General features: G+C 42.3%; 1 protein-coding gene across 1 annotated transcript in view; it reads right to left on the bottom strand.

Moving 5' to 3' along the window:
* tacr3a (tachykinin receptor 3a) overlaps positions 1-26370 on the bottom strand; it is a gene marked incomplete at both ends in the record, with an annotated part of 42715 nt that extends 16345 nt beyond the window's left edge. The window contains 3 exons of the mRNA XM_084070676.1: positions 14495-14645; positions 14952-15140; positions 25979-26370. Coding sequence (XP_083926802.1) covers positions 14495-14645; positions 14952-15140; positions 25979-26370 — 732 coding nt within the window. The remainder of the gene's footprint in view (positions 1-14494; positions 14646-14951; positions 15141-25978) is intronic.
* Between the last annotated feature and the right edge of the window lie 191 nt (positions 26371-26561).

The raw sequence follows: 26561 nt of genomic DNA, 5'->3' as shown, positions 1-26561 counted from the left end.
CGGTGCAATTATAGGTAAAAACACGAACCGGCCTGTTATAGCGCCACCATGAGGCTGATTTGAAAATGTTCAAATGGTAGTTCTTCCTCGGCCTAATGGGAATGTGTATGCAAAATGTCACGGATATTGCATGCTGTGTTCATGATTTGAGGCATTTTGTTCAAAACGGAGCGCTCCTGCAAACTTTGGAAGACATTTTTAGCCAATCAGGATGGAATATGAGAAATCTGAAAGACCCGTTTCGTTGAATGACTACAGAGATACTGTGTACCGATTTGCGTGGTTTTTGGACAAAATCTGTAGGAGTGCTGTCAAAAAATATGTTTTGCACAAATCGGCCTCCTGGTGGCGCTATGAAAGGCCCATGAGAAAAAATTGGGGCAAAGGTTCTGAATTGGCATCCAGGGAGTGTGTGTGCACAGTTTCGCTACGATCAAGACAACGGTGCCGGAGATTAGCTGGTCACAGACGGACGGACACACGGACACACACACGGACGGACACACGGACACACGGACGGACGGACGGGGTGGAAAACATACTCTCTCGCCATGCCTTTCGGCCTGGCGGAGACAACTAGAAAAAGTGCTCCTCGGAGCACAGGTCAGGTAGGTTATTGTGGGCCAGCAATATTTGGAATTGATGGAATATGAAAAATTGGACAGATCCGTCTTGATCACATGACCATAGAGATAATGTGTACCGATTTGCGTGATGTTTGGAAATAATCTCTAGGAGTAATATCAAAATAATTGTTTTGCAAAATCGCCCTCCTGGTGGCGCTATAACAGGCTGATTCGGCTCTGGCACGCAGGGAGTTTGTGAGCAAGTGTTAATTTTGTTCACTAAGACTAAAAGACTAAGATTTTGATATTTAGTCCACTAAGACTAGACTAAGACTAAACAATTTCAGAAGGCTAAAATAGGACTAGAAGTAAATGGTGTGTTATTCAAAAGACTAAAGGCCTTTGCAGACAGGGTGCGATTTTTCGCACGGAAAAAACGGACAATATCATTTTTTGAATGAACACATGGTTCTCTATGACCTCATGCACACCGGCTCCGAATTTGCCATGCGGCGATGCGATGCAGCGATGTGTTTTTTTTCCAATCGAACGCAGTTCGATGCGTGCGTCTTTCCGCATGCGGTAAAAACTGATTGACTAATCGCATCCTGTTTGCAAAGGCCTTAAGACTAAATCAGAATTTGCTGTCAAAATGAACACTGGACTGTGTGCACAGTTTTACTCGATCGGGCCAACGGTGCCGGAGATTAGCTGTTCACAGTCGCACGGACAGACAGACAGACGGATGGACGGACGGACGGATGCCATCGGCCTAGCGGAGACAACAATGGCACTTTGACAAATACTGATGGAGCTTATGTACAGTAAGTCAATCTAGATAAGAGCACCTGCTACAGTAAATGGCTAAATATCACATGTAACAATTAACACACCATAAGACATTTTATAAATAGAACAAATCACACTTGAACAGGAAATGCAGTTGTGCGACACGCACGCACGCACACACACACACACACACACACACACACACACACACACACACACACACACACACACACACACACACACACACACACACACACACACACACACACACACACACACTCACTAGTTAAATGATGTATTACATATTCTGACAGCATATGTAATAGGAAGTAGCTCAAAGGGTGCTATGAATAATGTACATGTAGCTATTTCTTTATCTTACTAATTGCTATTCTCAATTATTTATTTTGTATGTTACTGTTGTGATTGCTGCTACAATGTTGAGGAACTCTTGTGTACTCATAAGATGTAACAAATACAAATCTTTAATGTTTGAGTGTGTGTTGTGCAGTAGACATACACTACATGTGCATAGGCACAATCAAGTCTGTACAAAAATGAAAAACAGAAACAAAGCAAACAAGTCGGTGAAAGGGTTTCCCTGCATAAGCTCATTGAACCTCAGATTGAAAAGAAACATAAAAAACTAGAAAAAGTGCTCCTCGGAGCACAGGTCTCCGCCAGGTCAGGTAGGCTATTGTGGCCTCCTGGTGGCGCTATAATAGGCCAACGTGAAAAGGTTGCCATTTTTTCTTAGGCCTTGCACGACGATCGGACACTGACTGCATTCATGATTTGAGGCATTTTGTTAAAAACATGTTTCGCTAAATTAGACCTGTTGGTGGCGCTATAACAGGCCAATGTTAAAAGGGTGGCATTTGTTCCTCAACATAGTGTGAATGTGCGTGCAAAGTTTGAACGGTGCGTTCATGATTTGCGGAATTTTGTTCAAAACAAGCCAATAATGCAAACTTTAGATGTTAATCTTAGCCAATCAGTATGGCATATGAAAAATCAAACACATCCGTCGTGATCACATGACTATAGAGATCATGTGTACCGATTTGCGTCAAATTTGGATAACATTGGAAGGAGTAGTATAAAATAATGTGTTTTACATAAGTCGGCCTGCTGGTGGCGCTATAAAAGGAAGATGTGAAAAATGCAGGGCAAAGGTTTTTCCTTGACCTCTAGGGAGTGTGCATACAAAGTTTTACACAGATCGGTGCAATTATAGGTAAAAACACGAACCGGCCTGTTATAGCGCCACCATGAGGCTGATTTGAACATTTTCAAATGGTAGTTCTTCCTCGGCCTAATGGGAATGTGTGTGCAAAATTTCACGGATATTGCATGCTGTAATCATGATTTGAGGCATTTTGTTCAAAACGGAGCACTCCTGCAAACTTTGGAAGACATTTTTAGCCAATCAGGATGGAATATGAGAAATCTGAAAGACCCGTTTCGTTGAATGATTATAGAGATACTGTATACCGATTTGCGTGATTTTTGGACAAAATCTGTAGGAGTGCTGTCAAAAAATATGTTTTGCACAAATCGGCCTCCTGGTGGCGCTATGAAAGGCCCATGAGAAAAATTTGGGGCAAAGGTTCTGAATTGGCATCCAGGGAGTGTGTGTGCACAGTTTCGCTACGATCAAGACAACGGTGCCGGAGATTACTGGTCACAGACGGACGGACACACGGACACACACACGGACGGACACACACACGGACGGACGGACGGGGTGGAAAACATACTCTCTCGCCATGCCTTTCGGCCTGGCGGAGACAAAAAGACATTTACACACAGGCAGACTTCAAAAGGAGCTCTCTTATATTTCTTTTTTTGCCAATTGTATGTCCCATAATTGCTATAAAACTAAGATCACCACAACACCAGAGGCAGAAACAACATATTCAAGGAAAGTAGTGGCATTGAATAAGACATCTTATTCGTGATTCGTGAGTGTAGACATAATAATATATGATTATTAAATGTATTCTTAAGGCTGAAGCATACTCCAAACAAAGTCTAATTTTTTCCTGGCTTTTGCAGATAAATAAGATCGAAATGCAACAAATGCTCTGCATGGCCAGAATTTGTTTTGGCAGTCTCTGCATGGCCAAAGTTTGTTTCTGCAATTCTACAAGACTTCCTGACTATATAGCCGGACATCACCGCAGAGTTAACATTGTGTGTGGTCAGAAACCCAATGTGCTTGTGATTCATGTTTTATATCTGCAATATGCTTGCAACGTACCATGGCCAGTTTTGAATAAATGATGTCTGAGGAGGTCACCTCAATCCCTCTCTGAGTGCCTAGAAAACAACCTGACGGCAATTATAGCGGGGAGACGAAATCTCAGAGACACATTATGTCAAAGCATGTCAGAGGTTGATGATACAGTATCCCTTTTGAAAGTGTCATTTCACCCAGGAGTGGTGGCATAATTGGTTGGCAAAATTATTTCACAGCTGTTAATGTACATCACGTGTCAGGCACAAGAACACTGTCAAAGCAATGTAAGCCCTCTCCTAAATGATTCTTTCTTTATACACCAGGGGTAACAGCAGAGGACTGGAGAAGTGAGTGGAGTGTAGCAGACCACAGCAGACAGCCTGGTCTCGACTGCAACACGTAAATATATTATTTAATGACCACACTACGACTTGCATAGATTAAGTTAAGTAACATATTTACTGCTAATAAGTAACATTTACTGCTAATACGTACATTTGTTAAGTGTTCACATCATGCGGCCGCAATACCAGCCTTGATATGTTACCTACGTAGGCACAATTATAGAAATATAAAAATCTGCCAGCTCCCAGACAAGTTTAGGTACCGGCGGAGGTGCGTCAGGCAGAGATGCCTTGCAGGTTTCAACACCAGCCTGTTAACAATAGGCCTACAGTAGGCTTCTAATACCTGTCACGAAATAGCAGAATATTTGGAAGGCAAATAGTGATTCAGATACTTTGCTATGATAATTTCCCAGGTGTATGTGTTTTTATTCAGATAAATACAGGCTAATCCCATTACACTAAGTGCAAGGCAAGTAGGGACCAAATTGAACCAAATGCAGACGAGTGGAGGCAGAGCAAGTTCAAACTCCCTGAGTTTTTAACACATTTTTAAACAAATGAAACCTATAGTGTCCCTATTCTGGGCAAGTCATATAGCGGAAATAGCAGATCTACATTCTTGCGGTGTGAGCCTATAGATTTGCTGTTTGCGACTAGTGATTTGTTGTAGAGGGAAAAAAGGACGGATTGTGTTTGTAGTGAATGTAATGTCAATTCTAAACATTTTATTAAAAATCAATAATGATAATGATCTCTACACCGAAACCAAATCTAACTGTTAGAACCGGCTTGCCAATATCACATCAAATCCTTTGCCATGGCATAGCTTACGTTGCACATCTCAACTACTCTAGTCTACAATATGTTTAAATTAGGATTCCCTTGTCCCAATTTCCTAGACAGACTGCACCTTAAATTAAACATAATAACCTACGTCATGGGAACACTGCAACCTATTATGCATGGTTTCATCCTGCTATCTTTTAAATCAACTGATCAAATGTGACTGCAGTTTTCCGAGTGTGTCTAATCAGATGGATGGAATCAATCAACATTTAATCTAAAAAATGAATAGGAATACGCTACTCACATTTGTCCAAAGGAAATCTATAATAAAAATGAAATATTGCTATTTTGGAATAAAGGCAAACATGGACAGACTGTATAGGGTTTGAAAAGATAGCAACTACAATGTAAAATGATTAACAGGAATAATGCTCTGCCTTCATTGCCATGGATCAGAAGAATCATCTGAAACCTGTGAAAGGCAAGAGAGGGAAATGCTGCTGTATGGTCACCCTATGGGTTGTCAGCTAGTGACATTACAGCAGATTATTACATCTGAAGAGCTTACAGTAGCTGGAATAAAAGTAGCTACACCATCCCTGAAGAGCAATCTAGAGTCAGGGTTCCCAAACCTTTCAATGCCAAGGACAGGCAAATAACCATAGCTTCTGGCTGTGACCTATTGCAAAACTGCTTAAAAAATAATTATGCATTTATTAATCTTATTATCATTATCATTATCATTAGTAGTAGTATTATCAGTAGTATTTCATTTTCCTCTACTTTTCAGTTGGCCGCCCTGGCACCTCCTGTGGGCCCCACTTGAACTTCAAGACAGGGATACAGTAGGCTACATCAGCCTACTAGTGGTGTTTTTTACCTGAAGTTCATGGCTCTTTGTGCAGGGAGCATTTTTTCCCATTTTAAGAGCACCCATTAGCGTCGCTTTGTGCTGTACACTCTCAGGGCCCTGGGTAGGGCACAAAATGTAACCAAATTTACCTGTAAGGTTTTGGTCACATTTGCACACTCTGAGTTATACAAATAGATCCATTTAATAATAACATTGATAATAACAATGGAGGATTTTACTGTGTACACACCATGTTTGGTATATATTCCCTTGCATTACCTTGCATTAAAGATTGTGTTAACACATTTTCAGTATCTCAAGGCAAAAAATGTGTTTGCTTGATGTGTAGCTTTTAAATGATTATTTTGGTTTGTTCGAAGGAACATAGTCCATAAAACTAGATAACAAATCTGAAACTAATGAAATCCATAAAATCGTTTACTGTTCACGATTTCCACTATCTAGTATTACGCCTACGCCTATTCTTCAGACAGAAGTAGATAATAGGCAAGCGGTAAAACATTATTTCAGTGCATACAGTATTTGGAGCTGAAAATGGAAGTTTAATGAATATCAAATGCTAATGAGCATTTTAATGTGTACAATGGATATTGCGTTAGTTTGTAACAGACTAGTCCTGTGGCATGCCCACATCAGGAGATTTATGTTTGTTCATTAATCCAGTAAATGACTACTCATTAGTATACGGTTGAAACTGAAATCAGTAGCACCAAGACATTGGAATATAATGCTAACATCAGTGCATCGAGAGGATGGAACCCAGTCTTTGATTTAATAAGGGAGACAGTAAATAATTTGAGTGGGAGGGAGAAGTACAGTACACTTGTTTGCGGGTTAATACAGAGCATCTTTCAATTGGATGAGAATAAAATGTGAGTTGTCTTATATATTATATTCAGTGGCCCTAACAAGTATAGAAATACAATTAGACACACACACACACACACGCACGCATGTACACACACATACAAATGTGATCTCCTGCAGGAATAGGGAATCAATGGCTCACTTCCTCACTGTCTAGTGCTCTAATCACTAGACAGACTATGATTGTCTACAATTTGGACAAATCAATGTGTAGTTGGACTAATATATTACATTTCTGTATGCATCGACACATAATGCCTGATTTTTATCGCACATTGTGTCGTGCATAGGAAATAGCAGATCTACACGCTCACAATGTGTCATTGTCCAAATGGGCTTAAGGGTTTTTGAATAGACTAGAGGTTCAGGCCGCTACGCAGCCCTCACATTGCCTGGCCTGGCCCTCACATCTAGCAGCCTAGAATAGGCTATACTGTAAACTATTATTATGGGGCGAGGATTTAAAATATATGTGCTGGCTGTCTGTCCTAGCCTGGCTCCAGACCATGTCTGTCCCTTATCCATCCATCTGACTGAGGTATCTCCAGAGGAGATGCCTACTCTACATTGATTCACATCACATCTTCACCTGTCGTTTTTGTTCACCTTTATAGCCCATTAGGATAATATAATTTGAATTTGGATAATATATTTTACATTTCTAAATTATAAAAGAATCGCTATGTAAATGTAATGTAATGTGTATGGTGCATAAGGGGTCAGCCATGTTGCCCATATTGCGTATAGCCTACTCACTTTTTTTGTTATTCTTTTTTTAAATTATTTTATTGAATTATTATTTTTGTTTTATCCCACGATTTTGTAACCCATTTTTCACCCAGTGACACCCCAATTGTCTGGTAATCCTGGGCGCTACACAGCGCACAGCTGGGTCTGTTCTACATTCTGTAACCATACCTAGGCAGTTTGAATTTTTAGCCGTCCAGATAGTGGTGGCTAACTCTCCTTTGACCATTATCTGCTGTTATCAGGCGCTGCTTTAAACACTTCTCGGAACAAGCCTTCCTTCATGATTTGGCTGCCGTTGACTGGTTTCGCATGTCCTTAATCCCATCAATGGATGAGGCCTTTCGGTTCTTTCACGAACAGTTTCTCCATCTGATGAATAAACATGCACCTCTCAAAAAAATCAGAATTAAGAACCGAGCAAGTCCCTGGTTTTCAAGGAACCTGGCTGATCTGATACATGAAAGAAATAGGCAATGGTCACTTGCAAGAAAGTCAAAATCGGCTCACGATTGGCTTCTATTTCGTGTATTGAGAAATAAATGTACGGTCCTCACCAGGAAGTTGAGATCGGAACATTATTTATCTCTCACTACTGACACCTCCAGTAATCATTGTAAATTCTGGAGAGTAGTTAAAACCCTTCAACAGAAAGGAGCAGCAGGCCCACCGCCTAAGATTCGGGTTGGTGATTCCTTCATTTCCGACAAAAAATGTATGTCTAATGCTTTTAACTTGCATTTTAAAAGGGCGGGACACATTTTTGATGAGAAAAATGTTCATCTGTTGTTTCAGATTTAATTTTGACTTCTCTCCCATCCTGGTTTCGGATGTTGTGCATGCCCTGTCCACCCTAGACCCTAAAAAGTCTGCTGGCCAAGATGGCCTTGACACTTTCTTCTTAAAATTATCATCGGCTGTCATTGCTCAACCTGTTACTGATTTGTTCAACATCTCTCTATCCACTCAAAGTTTACCTGAAGCGTGGAAACAAGCAAATGTTTCCCCTCTTCTCAAGGCTGGTGACCCTTGTGACGTAAACAATTATAGACCTATCTCTAACCTCTCTGCCTTGACAAAGATCCTAGAAGGTCAAGTATCAAAACAGGTAAAAGGTTTTCTTGATTCGCACTCGATCTTAAATCCCATGCAGTCAGGTTTTAGAGCAAAACATAGTACTGTAACGGCGTGCCTTAATGTTATTGATGACATCAGGGCAGCCTTGGGTAAAAAATCTTTTTGTGCTGCCTTATTCATTGACTTGAGCAAGGCCTTTCACACCGTGGATCCTCATGTATTGCTCAAGGTCCTTTCTAATGCTGGTTTCTGTCACAATGTGCTAGGCTGGTTCAAAAACTATTTAGTTGGCCGCACACAGTGTGTTAAATTTGGCGATACTGTTTCCGATTCCATCACCCTTGAGAAGGGAGTCCCTCAAGGTTCCATTCTTGGTCCATTGCTTTTTCTGTTGTATGTCAATCATATTTGCAGTCAATCTAAGCATTGTAAGTATCACATGTATGCTGATGACACAGTTCTGTATTCTTGTGCCCCTTCACTTGACGTGGCAGTGTCAAACGGGTGCAGTACGTTAGTCCGACAGCGCATTCCTCCGACAGCGCAGCGCTCCGACGTTTCCAATACTAAACCCGAACCAAACCCGCACCCTAACCCTAACCGCACGCGGATGCCACATAGTCGGAGAAAAGGTCTGTCGGATTAACGCATGCCTCCCGTGTCAAACTTGGCCTCAGATTTTGTCTCTCTGCAGCATGAATTGGTGAACAGCAAATTGCTACTAAACGGACAAAAAACCAAGGCCATGCTATTTGCTCCAAATAGTACTGTCATTAGCCCCCCAAACATCACCACTTTGGATGGAGTATTGGAGTAACCATCGAATGGGTGGCGCTTTACAAGTACCTTGGGATTTGGTTGGATAACAAGCTAAACTTCAATCACCACATTGATGCCTTGGCAAAGAAGTTAAAGTTCACACTGAGCTGCTTCTATCAAATTAAGTCCTGTTTTTCTTCTGCCTCAAGGAAAAGGCTGGTCACTAGACTTTTTATGTCGCAACTTGATTATGGCGATGTTGTGTACCGATTCGCCTGTTCCTCAACATTGGGCAGACTTGATCCCCTTTTTCATGCTGCATTGAGGTTTATTACCAGCTCTACCTACATGACACACCATTGTATTCTGTACTCCTTAGTAGGGTGGTCCTCCTTAGAATCTCGCAGGTTGCTACATTGGTACACTTTTATCTACAAAGCCATTCTTGGTAATCTCCCTTCTTATATTTGTTCAAAATTTGAACTAGTCCAAAATTCGCTTAACCTCAGATCAAATGCTTGGATGCGCTACGTCGTACCCAATACCAAATCTGAGGCAGGGAAAAAAAGCCTTGCATTTTTTGGGCCCTGGTCGTGGAATGACCTACATTGGCTTCTTTGATCCCCCTAGTGACTTTTAAGAGGATTGCCATGGGCACACACTCTCCAGCCATTGCTCCTGCTTTGACGAGTAGCAAACGCTGTGATCTTAGTTTATATTAGCTTAGTAGTTTCATGATATATTGTTCTTATTAGTTTTTTATTGCCCTGCCAAGGTAAAGTGCAGTAACTACGAAAAGAAAAATCACTGAAAAATGGGTTTAAAAGTGATTCAACTGGTCAGCCAAATGAGATATCGGCATATAAGTGATATTACACTAATTTTACATCTGTTCTTGAGGCAATTGTTTATCCCCCAAAATCACAAAGGCTAATTTGACCTTTGGCATACACAAATAAGTCGGTGTGTCCAAAAACGTAGTTACTGCACTTTACCTTGGCAGGGCAGTGTTAATGGTTAGCTATTTAGATTCTCTCTGAGCCTCCCTGGTAGTAGGTTTTTCTTGGTATTACGGATGTTATTTGTTTGTCTTTGTCATGTCATGTATTTGTTGTTACTGGCAGAGCTTTGTAACATATATTTGCCTCTTCTCTTGGCCAGTGCACACTCGTAAAAGAGACTATGGTCTCAATGTGATTTTACTGGTTAAATAAATTTGATTCAAGCATTGACATTTCAGTCCCTCTGAACCTTCATCAAGAATGTTTTGAATTTTGGGGGTCCTTGAAAAGTTTGAGAACCACTAGAATAGACAGACAGGAAAAGAGAGCCTGATTGTGGAGATTTTGTAACTACTTTGTAACTAAAAACTATTGATTGTTGAATCTTAAGTTGAACAAAGACGATTGGAGACCCTTTACACTAGCACTAGAGAGCCACACACTCATGTCTATCTATGACACGGAAACCTTGTATGTCCAAAACCATTACTTTTCTGGAAATGTAAAAAAGAACCTTTGTTCCAATGGATCCACTGTAGTTATTATTCACAAGCTCTTGTTAATCATTTTCATTGATTAAACACACATCAACCTGGCATCCCTGTTTTGCACATGATAGTGAAAATAACTGATATACATAAGCTCACATTCTGTTGAATAATGATGGATTGTGAGCTTGTAAATTGGTTATTTTCACTACTTGCACGTCATGTGATGACATAAAATAGGACATTAATTTATGAAAGAAAAGAAAACACAAAAAGATTAATGAAATATGGAGATACAAGGTTTCTGCCTGACAGCAACGATATCATACTAGCCCTTACATTGGCCCCAAATTCAGCCTGTATGAAAATAGTCATTCACTATTCCATCAATGTGAATGGTTCCTTTATTAATGAGACAGAGAAATATTCTATATCACAAAGGCAAATAGGCATCTGTTCAGCACCATGTTACTGAACATTGCTTGTTAATCCACACATGTTACCCATCAGTGAGTCCATCAATGGTACAGTTGATTCACTGTTTCAATTTGTATAATTCACACACCTTAAATGTTTTTGATTTCATTGCAGCCAGCTAAGATAAATGAAACAGTGGTTTGACACAAACTGATTATGTTCAGGTGACTGCATTAATTAAAATACTAATACTTTAACTCATTTCATTTATAGGTGAGATCAATGTAGGAGCGGAGTCACCGGGAACGTGACGGATAAACAATCCGAAAATGCGTGGGTGGGTGAATGTCTCACATCAAATGCCTCATTTAATGCAGATTGATGTTTTTATTATGATGCTGTGAAAAATCACCCCCCATTTTGAAACAAATAAACAAACAAAAACATCACTTTATCACCACGTAATATTCACGTATGTTGATATATACACATGACACAAACAGCCGTTCAAACCATTAAGACCTGAAGCGGATTCTCCAAATGCCTTCTAAATCAGTAGTTCTCAAACACTTTCAAGATTTTTCAAAAATGTTCAAAAATAGCAGATGTACAAGCTCGCAGCGCGGCGCAAAGTGGCGCGCTCTGAGCTTGTATATCTGCTATTTTTTAATAGCCGGTTTTAATGGGTTAAATTAACTAGACCGGTGCCCATTGGGTACCGCGGCCTACTCGGGAGTAGTCTGGGAGGGTTAGCGTCGGAGCTTGGACAGCAGGGGCGCGGCCACTGCGTTGTGATTCAAATCAACAGCCAATGAAGAAAAGGGGGCGGGATCCACATGCAGTGGGTGATGCATCTAAATAGGATCGACGGGAAGCAATTTCCCCTTGAGAAATTTCGGCCGCCATTGTTGTGTACTGCTGTTTGCCTCTCGTCGGACTTTTTAGACGAGTTGCACAGCTCTCAGACCGGTAAGAGGCGTGTCCGCTCAGATTCAGAGCGTGATGTACATCCCGCCCACAAATACCAGGGCTGTGGCCCAGAAGTTCCTCGCCATAGCTGGCGAAAACTTCTGGGAACTCAGATTAACTCGGGAGCAATGCTAGTTTGGAACGATGCATGCCACACCCTGTTATGCAACACCCGTTATACCCGTTGTCAGAGTACCCGTTCTGTCTGTCTGTCCCTTTTGTGCCCACCTGGAAAAGTCCTTGTGCAATGGTAAACGTCTGTGGAGAATGTGTGGAGAATTGTACAAAAGGCTCTGGCCACAGCCTATCTTCTCGATTCTCAAGATACGTGAGCTACAGACGTACGTACAAAGATTCCGTGCATTTACTGTATTATAAGATGCGAATTGATCGCACAAAATAAACGCTCCCGGTGTGTAAGGACCTTTATTGTGAAAACTGCACTCACAGCCGAGTTGAAATGTACAGTATAACAGGGTCACAGTTACAACATAAGCCGTTGGGGCTGCTTTTAGAATGTTTGACAGTGGCGCCAAACACTGTTGTTTCTTTTATTTTCTGTTTTTTTCCTCCTAACACTTTCTGGCTTGCCGGACAATGTGTGACATTTGTACAGAAGACAAACATTGTTCCAGGCAAAACAGGCATGCAGGGACAGGAAGAGTGATGGTCACATTTACACATTTACTCAATGGACCACAATCTGGGTAGGAGCCTGAAGAAACAAAAAATAATGACCATTTGTGTTTACCGAGTCCCCACTAGTACCAATAAAATATACCCTATACAACAAGGCAGCACATATGCACGTAATTCTAAACAAAGGTTCAAGCAAGTCCATTCAATTGCTTTCCAGACAGAGAGAGAGAGAGAGAGAGAGAGAGAGAGAGACTTTACAATCAATTGAGCTACTTAGCAGGTGTTTTCATGCAGAGAGAAAAATCTTGCGATGTACACATTTTTCTTTAAACTCTAATCCTTAATAGATGTATAAAGATGAAGTTGAAAAGGCTGTGTACAGCGAGAGGATAGTGGCAGACGCAGATACAGTACACCTAACTTGTTAAAATAAGCAACACATTGAACACAAGTGAAATTGATTCCAGGAGGACATAGACAGACAGAAGAGGAGTAGAGACAGGAGAATAGGAGGGAGCAAGAGACAGCAAGTGAGAGAGAAGAGAGAGAGAGAGAGAGAGAGAGAGAGAGAGAGAGAGAGAGAGAGACAGACAGACAGACAGACAGACAGACAGACAGAAAAGCAACCAACCACACGTCTGAAGCTTACCTGAACCCGCCTGAACCTGAACCCCCCGGGGCGCTACACGGGTCACGCAGGCTACGGTTCGACCCACACATCACTACTTCATGGTGAGTAATTGATGGATAAAAAGTCTTTTTGGGGGTGAATTATGACTGTCATGTGGCCTGTCTGTTTATTTAATGCAGACATCAAGGACATTTTGAAGAGTACTCAAATAGGAAAGGTTCAACTCATTGTTGCCTAGATGAGTGCTCAGTGTAACACTTGTAATGTCAATATCATTTGTCTTCCTGAATGAATGAATGGATGAATGAAACACCCCTTTAATTTAAATTATTTGCCAGAAATGAGGGAATTTGCATGAATCTTTATTATTTGGCTTTGGGTGTTGCTTTAAAAAAATTGTAAACATAATAAGAACTGTACTTGTTAGAATAGAAATGCAATTTGAATTCCTTTTCAAGTGAGGCTTACAAAGATGTTTATTGTATAGCAATTGCTGTAGCAATTACTGTAGCCTCTACACAAAATATATCCTATCCTTTTCTTAAAAAAAGTATCCCATGATCCTGGGCGCTACACTCCCCTACCAGCCTATGGAGCCCAGGGCCGAGCTCATGCCTCCTTCAATGCATGAGAACCAACTGACCTTCTTGTCACCTGAGAGGGGGCAGTTTCCCCGGTAGGATGTAGCGAGTGGAAGGAACACGTTATTCCAACCATTTCCCTTCCCCTCCATCAGGCTGTCATGGGGGAGGCGTTATAGCGACCAGGATTACTACATGTTTTTGTGAGGGTATTAACTACCCTAGGAGACACGGGGAGAACATGCAAACTCCACACAGAGTATAGGCCCTTTCGCCAACCCCCACATCCTATCCTTTTCAAGGCATCAGCAATTGCTCAGGAGGAAAATCAACAAGTACGACTAACGCAGAAGGGAAAAGGAGCCTCAGGGGTGTGCCCACTTACTTCAAGTGAGAAAACAAGCTTTCGTGCCCTGGTGACACCACTTATACGAGTACCATGTCAACCACTTAAGGTGTTTCTGCACAAAAAGTTACAAGTGACTATATATTTTTTGTTGGGGGGGGGGTGTATCTATTTTGTGCATGTCATTGTGGGTGAAAATTGGTTTTCAGAATTTCTTCAGTCTTTTTTTCCTCTTCTATTTCGCAAGAATAAAAAGAAAACGTATAATTGCAACTCAAACCCTACACGCTGCAATACATCAATAGATAGATAGATGATATACAATCACAAAACTGCATGGTAGTAGGCTGTCTTTGACACATGCCTACCTTCCTTTTGGCTTGAAGCTGTCCATGATAATTATCAGATGAGTCCCCTGGGATCTCTCCTCCCCACAGCGTCACCCCCACAATGGTGTAGGTGACGGCCATCACCGCTAAAGGCAGCACGTAGACCAGCATTGTCACTATGATGTGATACCTATAAGAGCAAATAAGGCAAAACATTGAACTACATGAATTCTAACCACTTAAAACCTCTAGTCTTCTCTAGACCAAATCTCTTTGCCAGAAATTGCCGATTTACAAGCTCAGGGCTATTTTTGGCGAAGGTTCCCCTCAGAATAGGCATGCTGGGGTTCAGATGGTTAAGATGGGGATATTAACAGTAATCGAATGGATATACTCATTCTACATTCTACAACCAATATGGGCACATTGGGCAGTTCTATTTGAAGGAGCTGCTCAAGAAATCTTAAATGAAACTATCATCAAAAACATCTCTCACATGAAGGGATTGTCCACAGGTTGAGGCCAGGCCACAAAGCAGACGGTCCTTCGGGGTAATATGCGGACAGTGGAGAAGTAGCAGAGAGGGAAGGCCAGCACCACGGCCAGGCTCCAGATACATACAATGACCACCTTGGTGGCTGTCGCTGACAGACGGGGCTTCAGAGGGTAGATGATGGCCATGTACCTAAACAACAGAGAGCACTCATTTAAAACATTAATACAGACCAAACAAGTGCTCTAGAGCAATGGTTTTCATAGATTATCAATTGACTCATAGTCAGAGCTCCTATTGTGTTTAATTTCTTCTTTTTTCTTTGTTTTATATGTTTCAAACTTCAAACTGTAGGGTCATGGCAGGAAATGATTGTCAACAGTGCTAATCACACATTTTGGATGTTTTTTCATCAGTCTTTTCACCTTGAAGATGACATATGGTGGCAAAATGTGTCAGTGCCGGCTGCAGACAGTAATAAGCAGGGGGGCATTAATTATTCTAGGGGGGGCACCTGCCTGTCCCCGCGTGCGTGAGGGACCCGTGCGCGCCGGCGCGAAGCGCCGGCGCGCGATTTTTTTCGGTTATTGGATGGATATTTTACTTTTTTGGGGTGTTTTGTAACTCTATTTCGGTTAATTCGGTTCATTTACCTTGCCCCTATATGCACCAACAACAAATACAATTACAGCATTAGGCCTATAATGTCTTTAATGTAATGTCGGCATTGCATCTCCACAGGCACAGACTCCACAGCGGGAGAAAAAAAAGGCAGGCTATACTGCGCTGCGCTGCGCTGCGCTGCGCTGCGCTGCTTGACAAAAAATAAAAAAATAAAAACATCTGGCCAATCTGAACTGGGGGGGCACAAAGTCTAATCTGGGGGGGCATTGCCCCCCAATGCCCCCCCATAGGGCCGACACTGAAATGTGTGGACATGGCTGTAAGCTTAGGGTGAAAGGACTCAATAGATTCACTTCAGAGGAAAAGCATTTTACAGATGAACAGTTTGAGTACAAGATTAACACAGGAATATTTAGTAATGTAAGAATCACCTCTCCTGAAATTCATTGTGCCGGCCGGAGCAATTTGGTGCCCTAGGCAGGAGGCGCCCCGGCTGTCATGGGGGAGGCGTTATAGCGACCAGGATTACTACATGTTTTTGTGAGGATATTAACTACCCTACCCTGAGAGACACGGGGAGAACATGCAAACTCCACACAGAGTAGGCCCTTTTGCCAACCCCACCTAGGGTATGGGCGCTGATGACGCGGAGGAGAAGACACGCCCCCAGCACCCACAGCGTCCCCGGCGGGAATCAAACTCAGGACCTTCTAGCTGTGAGGCGACAGCGCCACCGTGCCCAAGTTAGGGTTCTTGTAGTAGGAGGTATATGTTTTTGTATTGGGGGGGATCACTGCACTCCCTAAATAAATTACTGCACACAGGCACCGTGGACAGCACTGTTCTTAAATCACCCATGTGAGTAGAAAAATCTATCAAAAGCAGCAGAGACCAGTTGCTGCTGTCTGAGCTTCTTTAAAACTTTTAGTTTTAAAGAAAGGGCCTTTCTGTGTGGAGTTTGCATGTTCTCCCTGTGTCTCCACTCTCCTAGGGTAGGTACCCTCACAAAAACATCCAGTAATCCTGGTCGCTATACCGCCTCCCCCTTGATAGCCGGGGCGCCTGATGGAAGGGAAAGGAACTGGTTGGAATAACGTGTTCCTTCCACGCGCTACGTCCTATCGGGGAAACTCCCCCTGTCAGGTGATAAGAAGGCTAGTTGGCTCTCATGCATTGAAGGAGGCATGAGCTCGGCTCTGGGCTCCCTAGGCTAGCAGGGGTAGTGTAGCGCCCAGGATTACTTAGACAATTGGCGATGGGTGAAAAAGGGTTTCAAAATCGTGGCATGAAGCCAAGAGTGTTATGATAATATGATAACACCACAACAAAGCCAAAGGATTTAGGATACATTATGGCAAACAATTTATTGCACCTTTGCGCACAATGATCCAAATTTTCAAATAGACATAACAAGTCACAGTTCTAAAAATCAGTGTGATTAGGACGACTATAGACGAATATTTATCTGCTCAACGGCAGCATCATTAACTATTACTGTACCTTGAGGTGCTGCGGAGCTAGTTGTTCAATCATAATAAACCAAGCATGGCCTTGTGGTCTGGGGATGAAAGCGCTCATTGTCATGTAACAGTATGTCCAATAAGTTCAGCATGTCACTGTGGACATGCATCAGGGACAGGTGATCGTGTGTCAGTGAAGTAGTTTTCAGGCGACGCAAATCAGAAAAGGTCCGCTCAGATAACTGATGATTAACTGATGGAATTGAGCACATTTGCGCTCGCGTGCCATGAGCACCAACTTTGGAGCCGAGTTACCAACTTGCCAATGCTGATGTAAACAGGTAATGCACCTGATCCAGCGACATGCACTGGGTTAAATGATTACATTATTCATATTACACTAAATCATCCCTAAACAAACCATATTAAACCAACAACAACAGACACATAATACAAAAAGGTTTTAATGTGTTGACTTACAGTAAAATGGTCATTTATAATTCCCATACAAAACATTTTCAACCCTGATCCCTAGGGGGTGCTGCGGCACCCTCAGCACCCTTACTTCCCTCGGCTATGCCACGGACCCCCAGCGAATGCTTTTCGGAGCTAAGCTATTTGTGCTAATAAGACGACAGACAGCCGCGTGTTCCTGTGACTCGATCTCTACTCTGCCTAGCTCAGTTAAACACACACGGCTGAGCTCCACGTTGGCTCTCATTCACATAGAGAGAGAGAGTTTTTGTCCTGCAGCCTCATTTCTCAACGTGAAAAAAAAAAAAAAAGTGCTTTCTCACACACGCCAACGCTCTGCCCCGTTGTATCATTGGGTGAACAACAGGCTGACGCTGTAAACCCCAAGAGCTGACAGCCCGTAGATAAGTCTACCCGGGGACTTCCCACTGGTTGGGACCATGACAACAGAGTACATCCCATAGCCTAGGGGACCGTAACCGCGACGAAGCTGCGCTCAAGCTTGTCATTGCGTGTCCAAAAGGTGAGTGATGATCATTTGAGGTAGAGGGGTGCCTTAAAGTAGTATAAAAGGTTAACAGAGATGTCGCTGTGATTGAAACTGATGTCCTCCTGTCCGTGGCTGGTGGTTTACTGAACAGACAACAAAACAGAGCGCTTCAGGTGTCCATTGCACACGTGGCCGGTAGCGCTGTGGCCGTGCAGGCTGCGCATGCATGTGTACATGGCCGCACATGCGCAGTAACGGCAAAACTGCGGCCGTAGAGTTACACAGAGTACAAAAACACCAATAAATAGCTTGAATTTGGGAAAAGTGAAGATTATCGTTTGCAAGTGTCTGCACATGGTAATGATCACATGCCCGTGTGCAAGTTCAGATCAATTGCTCAACCCACTGAGGACAAAAACGTGTTCCGAGGCGCTAGGGTGGGGTCCACCGTGGTGCATACAGCTTTGTTGAGCGTCTATACGAAGATAATTGATCCGTGTTCGGGGGAGTGAAGCCAGGCGGGGAGGGTTATATTTGTCATTGCACATACTCCTACGAGCTGGGGCGGTGGGGGCTCCTCACTGTCAGGTGGTCCTAGCCTGGTTCCAGACAAATCTGCCATTGCAAAAACAATTGTTGCTCTCCCTCATGGAGCTACTTGCGGATTATACCAGGGTCAGTCCCACCCTCAGGTGGACACGCGTTGACCTTTTGCACCTTAATCCCATGTATAATGCAAAAACTTTGTCTTTTTTTTTCTTTTTTATTGCGCTTTTTTTCCCTCTCTAAGCACCTTAACGTCTATAAGTATATCATGCACAGTATACATACATTGCTGCTATGCTCAGGCACCTTAGTTTGTGTCTTTATCTCAGGTACTTTGTAAATATGTAGATAACTTGTTTGGCCTTCTATTGTTCTCTTGTTCGATCTCCTTCCCACTTGCCCCCCTCCCCTCTTCTTCTTCTCTATCCCCACTCTTCTTTCTATGGAACTAACGTTGCGATGGGAATGATGTACAAAAACGAATTTCACCCACTTTTTTACCTTGTAAACCTGTGATGTGACAATAAACCTGATTCTGATTCTGATTCTGAAATTGCCCTTGGCAGATTAGGTCTGGCCCCTCTCAATAGAGATTTTAGTTCTCTCCCTCCGAAGTTGTGATGGACCAATCAGAGCCCAGTATGTAAATATGGGGCGGGTTTATCACCAGACGCATTTTTTTAATTTGCCCCTCGGAAATGCAGGTTCCACACAGAGATTCCAGACTAATATCTACGCAGTGATATTAGTCCGGCCATGCCAGGCTAAGGTGGTCCAGTAGGATACAACAGCAGTACATGCACATTGTACCTTTAAAATACTACAAAATCACCAATGCATTCAAGGAAAAAGTAGATAGAATGTGTGTGGACAGGTAGTCTTGCAGTCGCCGAGCTTCACGACCGAGAATGAGTATTTTAGCCTGGTATATCAGGTATGTTCCTGCCAGAGCCCCTGTCCAGATCTGTTCCGCCCTGAATCATTCGGGTCCCTGTTTAAGCTAATTAGCTGTTTAAGCTAATTTAAAACATAATTACACTAATTATGTTTTATACACACACCATTCTCTTCCACAATGACTCATACATATCAAAGCATACTAAGGACTTTACTGTGTCCATCAACATAATGGGTTTGGGCTCTGCAGGGACAACACAGCAGCAGTCAGAAGACTTATTGTAATTCGCAGCATGTCTTTGCTCTTGGGATTCTTTCATGCCTTACACACTGTCAAGAGAGACTATAGTAGAAACAAAAACAAGCACACTCAGTCCAGTCAAATAAAGAAGACTCTGGCACGCCAAAGTCCTTCTGGTACTTTTGAATTAAAGGACCACTTCACTTATTTTCAACCTATCTTTAGATAATTGGTCCTCCCTAATTCTCATTATAATAGGGTACCATTTGTTTTTCTACAGGGCAGAAACCCGCCCACTAGTGACATCATCATTGGGTAGGTTTTTTTTCTCCAACAAGATTTCATGTTTTTGTATTACCGCAAGAACAATGGCTTCCATTATAGCATGTAAACTTTCCAGGAATAGAAAGTCTGCCATTTCTATTAGCTTGGATTCCCCATCACCTACCAGTGATGGGATTCCCCATCACCAGTGATGTTGCTAGGTTTTCAATGTAATGGGTCCTGGGATGCAAGGGTGGTCTTTTAGATGGGTCCCAGGGACATTTTATGGGTCCCCAATTACACGTCCCCCCCCTATCGTTTTCTTTGATCTCCAATCTCCATATCTTCTATGCGTGTGTGACTGTGTACATTATATCCTGATGCAGTGGATCTCAACCTTTTCAGGCAGCGACCCCCCAAAATAATCATATTTTAACTGGGGACCCCCCACCCTGAGGAATTAGGAGTTGAGGCACTTAATTTAGTTTGATTCAGTTCCACAGATACATATTGTGAAAATAGCAGATCTAGATCAGTGCGACCCGTTCCTGCTTTTCAAGACCGATACCGATATATATACATATATTAAAAAATCATAAATATATTTTTTCAAATGTATATGATTCTGTAGTATTAGCACACCTTATGGTAAGAAATACTAGTAGTGGGCAACAGGTGGATTTAACATACCTTTGACCAATAGAATACATTTAATCATAGAACCTTTTAATCATTATTATTTTATTTTGTATTATTTATGAATGTAGAATTTATTTTTACTATTTATTGTGTAGACTGAAAACACTGGCTTACAGTGGAAGTATTGGCAAATAAAGAAATAGGAATTCAAGAAATAATGAAGACAAATACTGACAATGCCTATGAACATTGGCTTGCAGTTATTGCACATAGTCAACATGCAATAATACTATTAGGCTTGTCATTGAGAAAGGAAAATAAAGTTGTCTTTTTGAGGAGAAGTGGAACCTTATAAGTCACTTTAAGTTTAGCATGAGGGAGAGGGTCTACCCTCTTCAGGGAATTAATTGTTATGATATCTCTAAGCTACAGAAAACATCCAGTTGCCTATTAAACATACACAAGACACAGACGATAGACAACCGGTTACTTACAGCTGCCATTAATTAGTGCTTCTGTTTGCCTTTGTGGTCAAATCAGGGTCAAATGCATAGGATCAACGAGCCATCGTTAACCTGCTAATGTTACACAGCTGATTGGCAACATGCGTTAATCCACCATCACTCTGATCTCCAAGCAAGTGGGAGAACACTCTAAAATCGGGGATTTTACTTTGGCTGGTCAATTTAAGATGACAACAGCAACAAAGATTAGTAGTAGACCTGTATGTATGATGATCAGTTATTATTCCAGACAGTGGTCTATCCAAGACGTTTTAACACGTTTAAGAGCAGGTCCTCATGCCGTCTCTCTCTCTCTCTCTGTGTGTGTGTAGCGTAGACTAACAGCGAGGGGCTGTGCTGCTGCTTCTGCCACACAACGCTGTTTAACCGAGTTATACTTCTCCAGTACAACGGTGTCTAACCGGAGAGTTATACTTCTCCACCAACGGTGCCTAACCGAGAGAGTACATGTAGATCACAGCTGACAAATATTATATATTATCGGAGCTAATCGGAGCTGCGTCCCATGGACGCACTAGAGTTGTCATGAATGCGTCCTTTCGCAATATGGTGCGTCAGCGACGCAGGACGCAGGCCTACGAGCATCTCTGCATCACTGGTAGGCGGGTTTCTGACTGTCCACAGTTCTCCTCTGAGACACAGACCGAGTAGACAACATTTTGTAATCAATTTCTTAATCAATCACGTCACTTATGCAAGGTCACGTGAGGGGGTTGGCCTTAGTTGCGGAGTTCCGCTCCACCCATGGCGATTGGACTAGGATAAAGATACCAAGGATTAGTGGGTGACGTCACTGTTATGTGACACCATGCACTCGATGGCATACGCACACCCAAAGCTGTTTATAAGATACCAAGGATGCGTCGCTGATGTCATATTCATGCGACAATTGTTGACGTTAAGTTGCGTTGTTTGAAATCTTTCCGTTAAGTTGACTACGCAGCTATGTTTCAAAGGCCGTCAGTGCACTGCTTTGGTTGTGTATTGTTTCTCTATTATTAATATAACTCAAGAAAACGTCAGGATCACAGTCAAACTTTATTATTCGCGCTAAACTCTGACAAACTCTGACCGGTCCATACTCCTTTCGACGCCAGTCGGGAAGGTCCGGTTTAACTTCAAAATGCCGTAATTCGCAACTTCTGAAGCGCATTCATCCGAAATGTATTTTGGAAATCTGCACTCCTAGATTGTGACTCGTCAAAATCGCAGAGAGTGTTGCAGAGAGATTTCAATGATACTCATAACTGCACTAGGGTCCTGTGGACACATGTGTTGATCGGTGCTGCCATTAAACATGTATAATCCATATTTGAACATGTAGTTTTGCTCTTCCTTGTGCTCCATGTCCCATCTCCCCCATCTGCTACATGTGCCTGCATACTCTGCCTAGCCATTCACCAGTGTTACCAGATATTGCAAGAGAAACAAGCAGCCTGCAGGTCTACGAAAACAAACCCAAAAGAAGCGACCAGGGCAGGCCACATCACACTCACAGTACTAGCCCCTTTCAATAGAAAATATAATAGAAAAGGCTTTCGGGGGTGAAATTCATGGAGTGGGTGTTGTGAAACATATGCCTCTCACAAAATATATACAATTTAACTTTAGTTTTGTTGAAAAAGTTACCTAGTATTACTTTAAGGTTGACCACCTACAATTGTTAGTGACCACTGATGACATATCAATGTTGTGTGCTCCATGTCTCCTAACTGACAACATTGATGCAACAATCCATGTTAATGTCTGCAGCCACAGTGGAAGAATAGCTGGGAGTAATGGACAGATATACCCAGCCACATGAACAAAGACTAGAGTCTAAAACCTCTGCTGTGCTGCTCCTTACACAAATGTTGCTAGTAAATGGCTATGTCACCAAAATCAGTAGGTTTCATCGTGCAATATGCCTATTATATTACGAGATAAATAGATATTTTAGCCTGAAGAGGAAAGGGGGAATTGGGGTCACTCAAATATTTGGGGTTCTTCCCTCAGGGACCATGGTATTTTGGCCTAATCTAATGGTAGTGCTAGAGAAAAGGCCATGGGCTTATCCAAATGAGTAGAGTTCAGCCCATTTGTCCCACGGGCCATTATTCCGATGTCCGTTAAACAAAATGTTCAAACAAACGTAAAAATATTCCGACGTCCGACAAATGTTAGCTTAGCGTGAGGTTAGGGGTAAGGTGCGGCAATGGACCAATGGTACTTTGGAACAAGTAATGGCATGGTACCCACAGAAAATGCTTGGCTACCCAGCCAGTAGTTTTTGAGACATCTTGTTTGGGAGTAAAGTGTTGGACCGACCGACAGCAATCATTAGAACTGCGCCAGTGCTATGATAAACCTAATGTTGCCAGACACTTATCACCCAACCTGCTTGCTGCAGTGATTTGCTTCACTGCTTGTGGCTATACGTACTGGAAGTACATAAAAAGGAGGGCTGATATCACAGATGGGCACACCCCCACAAGACTGGAGGTTACATCTTCAGCATATAGGGCAAACCACTGTTCTCTGTATCAACACAGAGCTGATTAATTCGAATGGACACTCCAGACCAAAGATACAGATAGAAGGAACTGGTTGCATCCACAGAGCAAAACTGAGCAGGGCCTGAGGTGACACGCTGCTCTGCTCCCTTTATGCATACATAATTGAGTGTCTCTCTATATCAAAATTGCCTAATGGGTGGGTGGGTGGATGGGCCGGCCGGTGGACAACATATGCACTGATGTAAGACACAAACAGAACCTTTGCCTAACAACGCAGATTTGCACTAGAGGGTTGCGTCGGTCGGTCGGTGGACTGAGGACGTCACAAACATAACAGAAACCGTTGCATAACAACGCCGGCCGATGTTGAGGCGCACTGTGTCCCTTTTATGCCCATATGGAGTTCTGTGTTAGCCATGCCCAAGTATGGAGTCCAGGCCAGACTATGTCAGTTCTATTATGTCATATTGATGACATCAAGGTTCTCCATATAGTATGGAGTGAACCCCGGTGATCGGTGGGTGGACAACATGCACAGACACATACAGAAACCGTTACCTAACAACACCAATTTGCGCATGGGGGGCCCCTTATACTAGCCTGGTAAACCCCCCCTTCCGGAAATATCATTTGCATTTAAATGGAATTGAGATATCCGGAGGGAGGGGTTTACCAGGCTACCCTTATACGTCCTTACAATGTAAAAAAGAAAAGAAAAAAAAAATATATATATATATTGTTAAATATATATTTTCTAAATATTTATTTTTCATATTATGAAAAAAGTGCTCAAGCATTAGAACGACAATATCAGTCACCAGAAACAGGGTTTTTAATGAATCTAACATGGTTAAAATGGACTTTGAAGATACAATGATCGGTTTATAGGAAGGGGGCATGTCTAACACAATGTGCACTGATGTCAGACACAAGTTCACACAACTTAAACCATCGTGAAACAACACAGATTTGCAACATGTGTCCCCTGCGGGCCCTGATACGGCATCATATCGGTCTGGTGGGCGGTGCAACGTAGGTGTGAGGTCCGCATAGCCTCTAGTATATAGCTACACACACTGTCACGTGAGAAAGAGGGTGACAGAGAGATTGTGGCACAAAGGGAGGCAATGCAGACCTTTGAGACATTTGATGTATCCCTTGAGGAGGATAGTGTAGAATCACATTGGCTGGATAGGCATGTGGTGAGTGTCATGAGATGTTAGACACCCTGTAGTGTAACTGCATCATACCAATGTAACAACATAACCACCTCAATCAATAATAAAGGGGTTCAATGAGTAATGAAATGAATGTATAGGCCCCCTACTGTACTGGATACATGAACAGCAGGGATATCAACACTCACACACTGTGCCATTATTCTGGTGAACTATTGTGAATTAGTTGCACAATACCATTTGGTCCTATAAGCACCTACAATGGCTTCCATCAAGAGAATGAATGTAGGCTACTTCTTTGGTGATACCCGCGGGGAAGCTATAAATAAATTATTACTGCCTTAATGTGCGCAGTGGCCATGAGAACATTTGTCAAATGACTTTAATTGCCCAACAGCTGCCTTGTATAACTTTGTATAGGCCCCTATCCTTTCTCAAACCAAAAGCATGCCTGAAATATATAGTTTTCATGAATACATTATTTTCTATCCATTCTGGTTATAGCCAGCATATATGTACATCTTATTATATTTACTGTATAGAGACACAGTCTGCATCTTTAAGGACATGTTGTATTGGAGTTTTTTTCTGGTCATAAATATTCAGAATACATTATCAAACTGTAGCCTTAGCCTGTTGCCCATTCTGAAGAGAGGGACAGAGAGTAGAGAGAGAAGGAGAGGGGGAAACAGTTAATCATCAATCAATCAATCTGTTCAGTGGTTCTCAACTAGTGGTCCGGGGTCCTGGGACCACCAGTGGTCCTTGAAGGGAGGTCCCCAGCTAAATGATGTAGAGTTGGTAACCAAATGGACCCTTATAGATCTTTAACTGTTGAGTGTAAAATAACGGGTCCATTTGGTTTCATTTTAGCTCTCAAGAGTTACATTATTGTTAACCATTAATTAAGTAATGCTACTTAATTAAAGTCATTAAAAATTGTTATTTTGATCAACGTTTGCCTATTATCTCTCCTCATCAATCCACATCAATACAGAATTGTGGACAAAATATGATCCAACAATAACAAAAATATTTAGGTTTTGGGTCTGCGAGGTTACATCTCATCAAATGGTGGTCCGTGGCTCAAATGCCGAATAAATGATGGACCTTGATATGAAAAGGGTTGAAAACCACCGATATATTGATATCATTCAGACATTTCGTTTTTGGCATTCCAACAACCTCGAGATCTTACCTGTCAACAGCTATGGCTGTCATGGAATAGATACTCGCGAATACCGACGTCACTGGGAAGAAATTGTGGAATTTGCAGTAGGCTTCGCCGAAGTACCACTCCCCGTGGGCAGCGTAGATAAAGTTTATCAAAGTATTAAACGCGGCCATGGACGCGTCAGAGAAAGCCAAATTCAGAAGGAAGTAGTTAGTCACCGTCCGCATGCGTTTGTGTGCCAGAATAATCCACATCACTATCAAGTTTCCGAAGACGGCCACCGCCAGAACGAAGCTGTAGGCGACGGACCACAGAGCAATGCGCCACGGCGGCTGGACGAACTGGTTGGTGTAATTCGCAGTGAAGTTCGACCCGTTTTGCGGGACTGCCTTTAGTATTAAGCTATTGTTATCCATGATTAATTAGTATTAATAATACAGCGTGTTTGGAGACAGGGGAATTAGCCTGTTGTAAATGTAGAAGAGTGGTTTCCAATATGAGGCACCATTGTGCGCAACACCAACATCACCAGGCAGTCAGTCCTAACGACGCTGTACAAAATAGGCTATTTTCCCAGATCACAAAGAGCTATTTCCCAACCAGATGA

Source organism: Gymnoscopelus microlampas (assembly GCF_963454915.1).
Source record: "Gymnoscopelus microlampas genome assembly, chromosome: 2".
NCBI lineage: Eukaryota > Metazoa > Chordata > Actinopteri > Myctophiformes > Myctophidae > Gymnoscopelus > Gymnoscopelus microlampas.
This window is presented reverse-complemented; position numbering and strand designations above follow the sequence as displayed.